General features: G+C 42.9%; 1 protein-coding gene across 3 annotated transcripts in view; it reads right to left on the bottom strand.

Annotated features, from left to right (window-relative positions):
* CD36 (CD36 molecule) overlaps window positions 1-12,923 on the bottom strand; it is an 81,378-nt gene that overhangs the window by 26,651 nt on the left and 41,804 nt on the right. The window contains exon 2 of one of the 3 annotated variants that reach the window (XM_030554293.1): window positions 10,901-11,121. The exons of 1 other annotated variant lie outside the window; for it this stretch is intronic. In XM_030554293.1, the coding sequence (XP_030410153.1) occupies window positions 10,901-11,020 (120 nt within the window). In that variant the 5' untranslated portion in view covers window positions 11,021-11,121. The remainder of the gene's footprint in view (window positions 1-10,900; window positions 11,122-12,923) is intronic. One more of the 3 variants, XM_030554298.1, reaches the window with a different exon arrangement.

Genomic DNA, 12,923 nt, shown 5'->3' with positions numbered 1-12,923 from the left:
TTACAGACAGTCCACCATTTACACTAGTTTAAACGTGCAAGTGACCTGTACCCCATGCTGCAGAGAAACTCAAAAAAAACAACCTCCCCGCCCCCCAAAAAAGAAAAAAACAAGTCTCTGCCAATTTGACCCAGCGGAAAATTCCTTCCCAACCCCAAATCTGGTGATCAGTTAGAACCTGAGCATGTGGGCAAGACCTACCAGCCAGACACCCAGGAAATAATTCTCTGTAGTAACTCAGACCCCAGATAATTTCATATAGGGGAGGCCAGGAACTGATTATTTTTTTTTTTGCAAAAACTTTCAATACAAATATTATATATATATATATATATATATATATATATATATATATATATATATATATATATTGTTTTGATCCACATTTTTCTTGGAAAATATTTTGGGTTTGCATTAAAAAAAATCAGACTTTGAACATTCTTATTTAAAAACTAAAACCCAAATTTTTTTGACAGCAAATTTTCTGCAAATATTTCCATTTAGTCAACAAGCTATTTCCCCCCAAAACTATGTTTCAATGGAAAGTTTCTGACCATTTCTAATATCACATTTATTGATTATAGTGTGTTGAATGCAAGATTTAATGCTTCTGTAATGTACTTGTCACAGGATTAAATTCTCTCCACGGCTTAAATGTGAAAAATCAATGGGACCTTCACTCACTTACTCCTGGATTGAACCTACCCCTTTTATCCCGACCTTCCATACATTAGCTAGCAGATTAACAATACAGGGAATCAAAAGTAATGGGGATTGGCTTCATTTTGAAGCCTCACAACAATCAAATTGACATGTTTGGTGATGAAAAAACTAAAACAAGGAAAGTTGCTGTTTGACAATGTCTCTGAACAGGCCTCCAAAAGATGCCAACTTCTGGGAAGCTCAAGCTGCCCATGTTGTGAGCGCCTCAGGTTGAAGCAAAGCTACTATTGGCCTATCTCAGCTTTGTCACACACCTGGCCATTTTCTGAGTATATCAGCTGCCTTCTGCAACGGAAAATGTGCATTCCGTATTCTGTAAAATACACTCAAATATATTCTCAGAGAAGGAATAATTCTCAAGGTTATATTTTCTAGTTTGCTTTAATTATTTACTACTTTAAAAGTGATGACGACAATGATGAGTCTTATGTAGATTAAAGTCCTTACTCAGGCTTTATCGGACCAAACTGTGCAGTGGTTTTTCAGTCTCTGCATGCGAAAAAAATTCTATCGAAGTCAATGAAGGTTTTTAATCAGTTAGGCCCTGACTACCGACTGCAGGATTAGGCCCTTTATTACTACTTATTACGTATAGGGCTCAAAGCAAGGAATTTAGTTAGTATCACTGATATCAAGGGTACGTCCAGACTACCCGCCGGATTAAAATCGATTGCTCGGGGATCGATATATTGTGTCTAATCTAGACGCGATATATCGATCCCTGAGCGCGCTTATATCGATTCTGGAACTCCATCAACCCCAACGGAGTTCCGGAATCTACACGGAGAGCCGCGAACATCAATCCCGTGCCATCTGGACGGGTGAGTAATCCGATCTTAGATATTCGACTTCAGCTACGTTATTCACGTAGCTGAAGTTGTGTATCTAAGATCGATTTCCCCCCCCCAGTCTGGACCAGCCCGAACAGGCAAGCAGGGCCCAATTCTCCTTCCAAATACACTGTTGTTAATCAAGTGTGATCCCTTCCCACTGATATAAAAGAAAGGAGGATCGGGCCTATGATAGATAATAGATAGGCGGAGAGTCAAAGTGCTGAGTTATAGTAATCATTATCACTGATAGGTTTATTGCTTAGTATGCAGGAAATTCATCTTGGCAATGTGAAACTTGCACAGCAAGATGAAAGTGGAACACTTCAGTACTGTGTTGTTATGAGCCTGTAGCAGGCTGGTAGCATTTGCCTAAAAGATGCCAACATGTTATCAGGGATATCCCTGTTATCAGAAGTTGGATGGTTAAGGAACATTGGATTCTACCAAGTCACGTAGGCAGGTGGATCATTACCCCAGGTAGATAAGGTGAGTTGGTTAGAAGGCCAGAATTAGAGATTTTGTTGGCCTAAGCATCTCCTTAAAACACCTTTTGAGGTGTTGGGTAGGGCTGCTAAGAAAAAATTCCATGAAACCTTTTTCTGTCAGAAAATGCTGTTCTACTGAAATCAGAATGCTTTGCAAAACCTGTCATTTCAACAAACCGGACGGGGGTTTGGGTGTGGTCAGGGACAAGGGAGGGAGAAAAAGGTCCAATGACATCAAAAAAGTCTTGTTTCGACATTTTCTAGATGAGACATTTTCATTTTCAGTTTTGAACTGACTTTGTTTCATTCTATATTATAAAGTAACATTTAAAAGTCAAATGCAAACGTAAAACATTTTGATCGATCCAAACTATTTTTTAAAAATCAAAATTTCTTCAGTGGAGAATTTCAAAATGTTTGGGTTTCATACCTAACTGGAACAAAGCCAGCTTCCCAAATCTCACAATCCTTCATGAAATGGAAATTCTGTCCACCACGCAATCTCTAATGTTAGGGGGAACTGAACTGGAGCCCTAATGAGGCAGCAGCAGGTACCTTTAAAAGGGGAAATGCCCCTCTGACAGCTTTGCTATAGCTGGCTTGGAGCGGCGCTGGATCCTAGTCCCTGCCTGGCTGCTACTGCTGGTGTGTCTGTGGGAGTGCACAGGAAGACACAGATCTCCTGAGAGCTGTTCTGGGGAGTGATTGGGCCAGAACTGCATTGTTGCTGTAAGCTCTTGGCTGCGGCTGCTCTTTTCGAAGGTGCCTGGCCACAGTATAGCACCAGTGCAGCTCCCAGACAATGCAGGGCTGGAGCGAGGCAGCCTGAGTGAAGATTCCCTCAATAGGCCTCTGCCTAAATCAAACCACACCAGCCCTGGATGGGAGTGTGATATACAAAGAGAGGATCCAGGGTGTAGGCTAAACACTCGGGGCTACATGATGTTAGTTGTGAATGTTTAGAGCAGGGGTGGGGAACCTATGGCCCGCAGGCGGGCTACGGCCTGCTGCTTCATTTTATGCAGCCTACAGCAATTGTCCAGGCTGCAAGCCAGAAGCCCTGAGCCTTGGTGCCTCCTACCCTTCCACCTCCTGTGGGGCTGCAGAGGCAAGCACTGGCTCACTCCTCTGCAGGGGAAAGCTGGGGTTGCCAGAACATTAAAAGTCCAGTCAAGTCCATGCAGCTCCTGGAAATGACTAGCATGTTTCTGCAACCCCCAGAATCAGGGGCAATCAGAGAAGCTCTGTGCGCTGCCCCTGCCCCCAGCGCCGGCTCTGCAGCTCCCATTGGCCAGAAACCTCAGCCAATGGGAGCTGCGGGGGCAATGTGTACCACCCAGAGCCAGTTGGCCCCTCCACCTAGGGGCTGAACATGACCACTTCTGGGAGCAGCGCAGAGCCAGGGGAGGCAGGGACCCTGCCTTAGCCCTACTGCATCACCAATCGGGAGCCACCTGAGGTAAGCATTGCCTGGATGGATCCCGCACTCCAAACTCCCTCCTGTTTCCCGACCCTTTGCCTCAGGTCAGTACCCCCTCACCCTAAGATCCTCCCAGGCCCTGCACCACCACCCACACCTCAACTCCCGTCCCAGCATGGAGACCCTTCCCGCACTCTGAACGCCTCATTTCTGGCCCTATCCCAGGACCTAGGGAAAGCCCTGAGCTTCTGCATCCTCCTGCAGGCCAATGGCCCCTGATATAAAAAAGGTTCCCCATCTCTGGTTTAGAACCACTATTCAGAGTGGCCACCAGAGGCAGGTCTACACTGTGTTTGGGAGTGAGCCTCCCAGGCTGGGCAGATAGATTTGCACTAACATCACTCGAGCTAGCCTACTAAAACTAGCAGTGCGGACAGTGTAGCTCTGCCAGAGACCCGGGTTAGTGACCCATGCACAGAACCAGGGTGTCAGGCGAGCTTGAGAGCCTGAGCTGCCGCCCAAGACACAGCATCAACAGAGCTATTTTTAGTGCACTAGTTGGAATGGAACTAGCATGAGTCTGTCTACCCAGGCTGGGAGGCTCTCCCAGCTGCAGTGTAGGCATAGGTCAGAGGGCATATAGTAAAGAGGTAAGAATCCATGTAAACAGGAAATAAAGACAGTCCTGCATTTACTCTGTTTATAGTGTCCTGGCTGTCTGCCATTTCCACAGGATAGAGCCCCTAGAGGCAGTGAAATCTGGGTAGAATGTCTGGGCTGAAGTTTGCTATTGCCATGTTTTTGTTAAGAAAGCTGAACTGCAGTAATGGTGACTTTTTGATTCCACATATTGTGTGGACTTTGTTTTAGAGCAAGCTATGATAAGCACCTGCCCACAGGCCCTTATCTAGGAGATAATGGTGGAGTTAGAGTCAAACTACTAAGTGCATCTGTTTTGGGATTTATTATCCTCAAATTATTGGAGTAAAAACAAAAACAGTTGAAACGGAAATAAATATGTTCAGTGAAAGGGAAGAACTGCCACAGAGTTAAATCCTGCAGGCAAACCTCATACTGACTTCAGTAAAGGCTGCAGGGTTTGGCCCAGAGGGCAGAAACACGTGAAGCACTGGCATTATTCAGGCGTCTGTTCATGGCTTTGTCTGTGTACCTCAGGACAGACCAGCAAGACATAATTCAGCTGTTCTTGGCAAGACTTGTTTAATGGCGTTAATTTGTGGAGCCAAAACTTTCCCATTTTATTCATGTCAAAGTCCCATTTGCTTTAATAGGATTTTTTTGGGGTGAACTGTATAGGTTCCTGGCGATTGCATGATGTGGATATAAGTCAATAAGAAGTTCATTTGTGGCTGTTTTATTCACCATAGTTGTGAAGTGTCGGATCTCGACCCTCAGCAAGTGAAAGGGCAAATTGCTTTGTTAAACCATTGCTTCCTTAATCCCAGCAATAAAAGTTTAAGCCAAATTAATTGAACCTGGATGTATATCAAATTATATCTCCCAGAGCCACCATGAACCTCTACATGCCACAGGGATTAACTCAGAGCTAGGATAGGTAGTGGTACTGCCAGTGTCCTCCCACCGGATCTGAGCCCAGTGTGGAAAGCTTTGAAATATGGATCTATGATTCTAGACTCAAAAGCAACTTTGTAAAAACAGCATTTTCACTTTCAGCAATAGAGCTGGACAGAAAGTGACAATTCCATTTTCTGAAAAAAATGTTGGTTTCAAAATTTGTTTTTATTCCATTTTGGAATTAAACAGAGACGTACATTTTTCATTAAAAAAAAATCACAGATACCCCAAAACAGCAGAGCTGGCTAGAGACCCCCACATAGCCAGTAATGCAGTGGGTATGCCTGAGGTGTACAAAACCCAGGGTCACATTCCTACTCTGAATCATAAAGAGTAGGGGCTTGACCCCAGTTCTCTCAAATCCCAGCTGAGTGCTCTAAACCATCAGAGTTTTGGTTATTCTGCATTCCCTCTATTTAATGAATGTTCTGTCCTGAACCTGAGAAACTTTCCTGAAGAAATTTTCATCCAGACTGGTTTGACTAGTGATGATGCACAAGGAAGAAGGAATCCATCTTGAGTCAGGCTCAGTATGAGTGTACAGGACTAGCTGTATCTTTTCAGTTTTAACTGTGCATATTAGATTTAGAACAACAATGAAAATGGAACCCTACAGTACCATTTTACAGAGTAGTTTTTCAGTTAACCCATGTTATTCAGCGTGATGCTCTCTCTTAATCAGAGAAGCTGAATAGTGAAAAATTCAAGCATCTGAAACAAATCACAAAGAAATAAAAAAGAAAGATGATCTCATTTAGAAATCACAAGTTAAGAATTTATACATATGCATCATTGCCACAAAACTCATGTAGACATTCGCAAAGATGTTTGTCACAAAAGTAATCTCAAAAATATATCTATATCAAGTAAATGAATGTACAATAATGTTAGCAACAGAAATACTCCAAGTGTAGAAAAAACGGAAGGAGATTAAAATAATGTTCTGGTCTAATCCAAAGTAAATACTTAATGTCCAGAAATCTGAGTATCTCTCAAGATTATATCAGTGATGCATAGTTAATAAGTGGAGCACAGGATCAGGTCCAAGAGGTGAATATAGCTCGACCATTTGGTAATAGTGACCATAATTTAATTAAATTTAACATCCCTGTGGTGGGGAAAACTCCACAGCAGCCCAACACTGTAGCATTTAATTTCAGAAAGGGGAACTACTCAAAAATGTGGAAGTTAGTGAAACAGAAATTAAAAGGTACAGTACCAAAAGTAAAATCCCTGCAAGCTGAGTGGAAACTTTTTTAAAGACACCATAATAGAGGCTCAACTTAAATGTATACCCCAAATTAAAAAACATAGTAAGAGAACCAAAAAAGAGCCACTGTGGTTAAACAAGAACATAAAAGAAGCATTGAGAGGCAAAAAGGCATCCTTTAAAAAGTGGAAGATGAATCCTAATGAAAAACATAGAAAAGAATATAATTAGAAAGACCAAAAAATAATTTAAAGAAAAGCTAGTCAAAGACTCCAGAAGTAATAGCAATATTTTTTTCTAATACATCAGAAGCAGGAAGCCTGCTAAACAACCAGTGGGGCCACTGGACAATTGAGATGCTAAAGGAGCACTCAAAGACGAAAAAGCCATTGCAGAGAAACTAAATGAATTCTTTGCATTGGTCTTCACTGTTGAGGATGTGAGGGAGATTCCCAAACCTGAGCCATTCTTTCTGGGTGACAAATCTGAGGAACTGTCCCAAATTGAGGTGTCATTAGAAGAGGGTTTGGAACAAATTGATAAACTAAACAGTAATAAGTCTCCAGAACCTGATGGTATTCACCCAAGAGTTCTGAAGGAACTAAAATGTGAAATTGCAGGACTACTAACTGTCATCGTCACCTATCATTTAAATCAGCTTCTGTACCAAATGACTGGAAGATAGCGAATGTGATGCCAATTTTTAAAAAGGGCTCCAGAGGTGACCCTGGCAACTACAGGTCAGTAAGCCTCACTTCAGTACCGGGAAAATTGGTTAAAACTATCATAAAGAACAAAAATGTCAGACACATAGATGAACATAATTTGTTGGGAAATAGTCAACATAGTTTTTGTAAAGGGAAATCATGCCTCACCAATGTAATAGAATTCTTTGAGGGAATCAACAAGCATGCGGACAAAGGAGATCTAGTGGATATAGTATATTTAGATTTTCAGAAAGCCCTTGACAAGGTCCCTCACCAAAGGCTCTTAAGCAAAGTAAGCAGTCAAGGGATAAGAGGGAAGGTTGTCTCAAAGACTGGTAACTGGTTAAAAGGTAGGAAACAAAGGGGAGGAATAAATGGTCAGTTTTCAGAATGGAGAGAAGTAAATAGTGGTGTCACCCAGGTATCCGTACTGGGCCCAGTCCTATTTAACATATTTATAAATGATCTGGAAAAAGGGGTAAACAGTGAGGTGGCAAAATTTGCAGATGATACAAACTACCCAAGATAGTTAAGTCCCCAGGCAGACTGTGAAGACTTACTAAAGAATCTCACAAAACTGGATGACTGGGCAACAAAATGGCAGATGAAATTTAATGTTGATAAATGCAAAGTAATGCACATTGGAAAACATAATCCCAACTATACATATAAAATGATGGGGTCTAAATTAGCTGTTACCACTCAAGAGATCTTGGAGTCATTGTGGACAGACCTCTGAAATCATCCACTCAATGTGCAGCGGCAGTCAAGAAAGCAAACAGAATGCTGGGAATCATCAAAAAAGGAATAGATAATAAAACAGAAAATATCACATTGCCTCTTTATAAATCCAAGGTATTCCCACACCTTGAATACTCCATGCAAATGTGGTCGCCCCATCTCAAAAAATATATATTGGAATTGGAAAAAGTTCAGAAAAGGGCAACAAAAATGATTACGGGTATAGAATGGTTTCCATATGAGGAGAGAGTAATAAGACTGGGACTTTTCAGTTTGGAAAAGAGGTGACTAAAGGGGGATATGATAGAGGTCTATAAAATCATGAGTGGTACAGAGAAAATAAATAAGGAAGTGTTATTTACTCCTTCTCATAACACAAGAATAAGGGGCCAGGTTTAAAACAAACACAGGAAAGTATTTTTTTAATGGAATGCACTGTCAACCTCTGGAACTCCTTGCTAAAGGGGGTTGTGAAGGCCAATACTATAATGGGATTCAAAAAGGAGCTAGATACATTATTGGACGATAGGTCCATCAATGGCTATTAACTAGGATGGGCAGGAATGGTGTTCCTAGCCTCTGTCTGCCAGAAGCTGGGATTGGATGACAGGGGATGGATCACTTGATGATAACCTATCTGTTCATTCCCTTTGGGGCACCTGCCATTGGCGTCTGTCAGGGGACATGATACTGGGCTTGATGGATCTCTGGTCTGACCCAGTATGGCCATTCTTATGTTCTTATGTAATTACATGTTCCTCCAAGTTTCAAGAAAATGTTTGTGAAAATGTTTGTTGCATGATTTCTTTCTCCTAAAATGTTGACAGGTGTAATTAAATACCTAGTGAGACACACCAGTGTTTTTAACTATTGTGTGGCTTCTCTCTGCATCCGAACAAAACTAGGTACTAGAACTGGTTGTATAATCCCAGTGAAGCAGGGTTTTTTTGGTTGGAATTTGCCGATTAATCAATTGATTTTGATTAAGTTCCTCTGGAAGTCAACAAGGGGTCCAGTGGTAACCTGCCTGGCTTCCAGCTCACTCACCTGTCTCCTTGGCAGCTGCTTGGTGGGCTGCTGGGGAAGTTGATCTTCCAGGGCCTGCGACTCTAAGAGAGTGCACCATGCAAACCATCCCAAAGCCAGGGACCCTAGAGCTTCATCTCCTCCCATGGAAAATTTTGAAATTTTTAATTTTGTTTCAAATTGGAATGAAACCAAAGTTTCAAAATAGCAAACTCCTCCACAAAATGGAATATGTTTCTCCATCCAACTCTATTGGGCAGTACTTCCCTTGTTCTGCACACAGCCCTTCTAGTATGTAAGCCCTTATCATGTAAGGAGGCAGACACAGTTGGACTCCTGTAGACTTTGAAGGGGCTCTCTGCAGGCACAGGGGTCAACCAGAAGGCATTTCATTGCAGGATCAGAACCTAACATCACTGAGAATACTCCTACTAGCTGAAGCTAAGTGAGTGGCTACATTGTTGCTGAATTTTTGCCATAAGTGGAAAAAAAAGATTCAGAGATTAGTAAGCAATTGAACATTAACAAACAAAGGAAATAAAGTAACAGTAAAAAAAAAATATTAGCTTCCAAAACTGCATGGGCCAGATCCTCAATCTTGCAAAGATTTATGCACATGCTAAACTTTAGCCACTGGGATAAAGTCCCATTGACTGCAGTGGGATTAGGGCCAACTGGTGTATTTCTATTACAGTCAGTGGAGCTATGCAGATTTACACCAATTGTGCATGTCACTCACTTCCAACGATGATTCAAATGTGGGAGAGCACAAGGACTTGAACCAAGGTCCCCACATCCCTTGTAAATATTTTAACCATTCAGCTATATAGAGTCTCTCTCTCAATTTCTCCTGTTGAAGTTGTTCCACAGTAACTAAATATTCATGAAGCCAGAGAAAGGTTCAGAAAGAAAGATGGTGAAAGCTTACTATTTTCTGCAAACTCAATTTTTTGTTCTCTGGACAGTCCTATCTACAACATATGTTGCCAGATTCTCTGTTAGCTATACACAGAGCAGTTTAATTGCAAATTATTTGATCAGAAAATTCAGCTGTAATATTACATTTGACAAATTGGAGAACTGGTCTGAAATCTAGATGAAATTCAGTAAAGACAAGAGCAAAGTACTACACTTAGGAAAAAATCAAATGCACAAATACAAAATGGGGAATAACTGGTAAGGCAGTGCTGAGAAGGATATGGGGTTATAGCAGATCACCAGCTGAATTGGGGCAAACAATGTGATACATTGTATATCATACAGTTGTGAAAAAGGCGAATAATCTTGGGTGTACTAACAGTACTGTCATATGTAAAACATGGGAGGTAATTGTCCCTCTCTACTCAGCACTTCTAAGGCCCCAGCTGGTGTACTGTGCCCATTTTTTGAGTGCCACACTTGAAGAAAGATGTAGGCAAACTAGAGACAGTCCAGAGAAGAGCAACAAAAATAAGAAAAGATTTAGAAAATCTGACCTATGTGGAAAAGTTAAAAAAAAATGGCCATGTTTAGTTTAAGAAAAGAAGACTGAGGGGAGACCTGATAAAAGTTTTCAGATATGTTAAGGGCTGTATTAAGAGGAGGGTGATCAATTGTTCTCTATGTCCTACCTTCAGTGGACATGGAGTAATTGGCTTAATTTTCAACCAGGGAGATTCAGTTAGCTATTAAGCAAAGTTTCTCACTCTATGGATAGTTAAGATCTGGAATAGGCTTGGAAGTTCCCTTGGAAGTTGTAGAGTCCCCATCACTGGAGGTTTTAAAGAACAGGCTGGACAAACACCTGTCAGGGATGGTTTAGGTATACTTGGTCCTGCCTCAGAGCAGGGGTCTGGATAAGATGATCTCTCAAGGTCCAGCCCTATATTTCTGATTCTATTTCTTACCACTAACCCCTCATGCTAAACATGAAACAGAAGGAGAATAGAAGAAAAACAAACTAATTTATGTTGAAATACTAAAAGCTATTTTTGGCATGTGCAATTTTCTAAAAGCTTGGATCAGCCTGAATTCACGTCCTCAGTAAAGAAAAGCCCTCAGGTCTAATTGCAGTATTGTGCAAATTTTCTCAACACTGAAAAAAGATATTCCCAACCAAAGTTCTGAGACCTAAAATAACCCCAAATCATATGAGATTTAAAGGAGACCATAACTTGTACCTTTCTTATTGTCCTGTCAACAAGGTAATCTCCAAGTGGTATGAGGACACCTCCAAACACCGCCAGTACTCCACCAATGATAGCCCCCGTGAGTAGCCCACAGTTTCTGCTACAGCCCATGTTGCTTCTTTTTCAGTGTGCACGTTGGTAGCTTGTTTCTAGGCTTCAGGTCCTTATATAACTGATCTCGGTGCATCAACCGATCTTATCAACAGAAACTGCTAATACAACAGGAGAGAGAGAAAAATCATTATCAAGAGTTCAAAGTCCAAAGTACATGATGGGAAACAAATAGGAAGATAAGTTTTAACATACTAAAACTAGCCCCCTCTATCTATGAGGTCTTGGCAGGAAAAAAGTTATTTCTAGACTCCTTGGAACTTTAACTATTTGTTGCATGAAGTTATCTTGACAATCCTACTGCTCTGCAACACTGGGAACTCTTTTTTCATTTTTATTTTCATTTCATCCAACCAAATTCTTCCATCATTGTTCAGTCAAAACTCCTACCACAGTGTTGAAACTGCAATGAGAGTTTGGACCGAGTAGGGACTAAAGAATTTGGACCATAGGATTAGCCACACTGGATCAGACCACTGAGGAATCTGCTCTGGAATCCTGCCTCTGTCAGTGGCCAGTTGTAGGTAGTGAAAAAGAAACGCAGTGTTTTAAAGTACATAATAATGCCTCTAGCAAATTGTGCATACCACATCTCTGTGACTCCAACAAGCTGTAAGTTTATGCCCTGATTAGCTACATCTTGACTGAACCCTTCACTTTTCATGCAGAAAATATCTACTATGCATAAAACAATCTAAAATAAACTTTGAATAAACCAAACTCTGCCCTGTCCTTAGGTAAATTAATGAAGATATGAGTTAGCACTAACTCTGCTTAACCTGACAGCTTTGCTCCCTGTGTAGCTGAATTGACTTCAACATTTTCTGGACGTACAGCATTATAAATAAGGCTATTTGAACCAGGGCAAATGGCAAACGCATGTATGTCTAAGAGCAGATGTGTGTCCATAGGACCTTTTTCCTTAGGCTTGATTTCTCCTCTCACTTACATCAGGGCCACCCAGAAGGGGGGGGGGCAAATGGGGCAATTTGCCCCAAACCCCATGCTCCGCAGGGGCCCCCAGGAGAATTGGTGAGGCTCCCACTCCCATCACGGACCTGGCCCGACCCCGACCCCGCCTCCACCCCTCTCCCAGAGCCCCAGCCCATGCAGCAGCATCCCTGGATACCGCTGCAGCGTGGTTCCTGCGCAACCCCTAAGCCCCGCCCCACTCAGAGCCACGTGATCAGGGGGCGGGGCCTGAGCTTCAGGCTGAGCGTAGGGAGCTGAGCTCCTCCTGGCGCTCGCAGCCCCGCCCCCTGATCACGCGGCTCTGAGCGGGGCGGAGCTCAGGGACCTCGCCGGAGCCACGCTGCCACTGTCGAGGGACGCTGCTGGATGGCCTGAGGCTCCGGGAGAGGGGGGAGCCGGGGGTAAGGGGTCGGGGCTGGCTAAGGGGCAGGAAGTCCCCGGAACAGTCAGGGCACAGGGAGGGGGCAGAGGTTGGGGGGGCAGTCAGGAGACGGGGGGGTGGATTGTGGGTGTTCTGGGGTCTGTCAGGACTCAGCGGAGGGGTGGATAGGGGTCGGGGCCATCAGGGGACAGGGACAGGGTTGGGTTCTCTGGGGGATGGTGAGGGGGAAGGAGCTGGATGGGTCAGGGATTCTGAGGGGGGGCAGTCGGGGGGGCAGGAAGTGGGTGGGGGTCGGATGGGGGCAGGGCCAGGCTGTTTGGGAGGCACAGCCTTCCCTGCCCTAAAGCTCATTCAGCAGTTTGAGGCTTGCAGAAGAGCCAAGCTCTTAGCTTTTCCATTAGGGCTACCATCCCTTTCACTTCTCAAATGCCAAATTATAGTCTGTATTTAATTTCAGTGCCAAAGGGAGATTCATGTCAGGGGAGGGTAGCTTCATTTAAAATTAGCAAGAAGGAGAGGGATCACATGAGAAGAGCAATATCCTTCCCA

Source organism: Gopherus evgoodei, chromosome 1 (genome assembly GCF_007399415.2).
Source record: "Gopherus evgoodei ecotype Sinaloan lineage chromosome 1, rGopEvg1_v1.p, whole genome shotgun sequence".
NCBI classification, from domain to species: Eukaryota; Metazoa; Chordata; order Testudines; family Testudinidae; genus Gopherus; species Gopherus evgoodei.
This window is presented reverse-complemented; position numbering and strand designations above follow the sequence as displayed.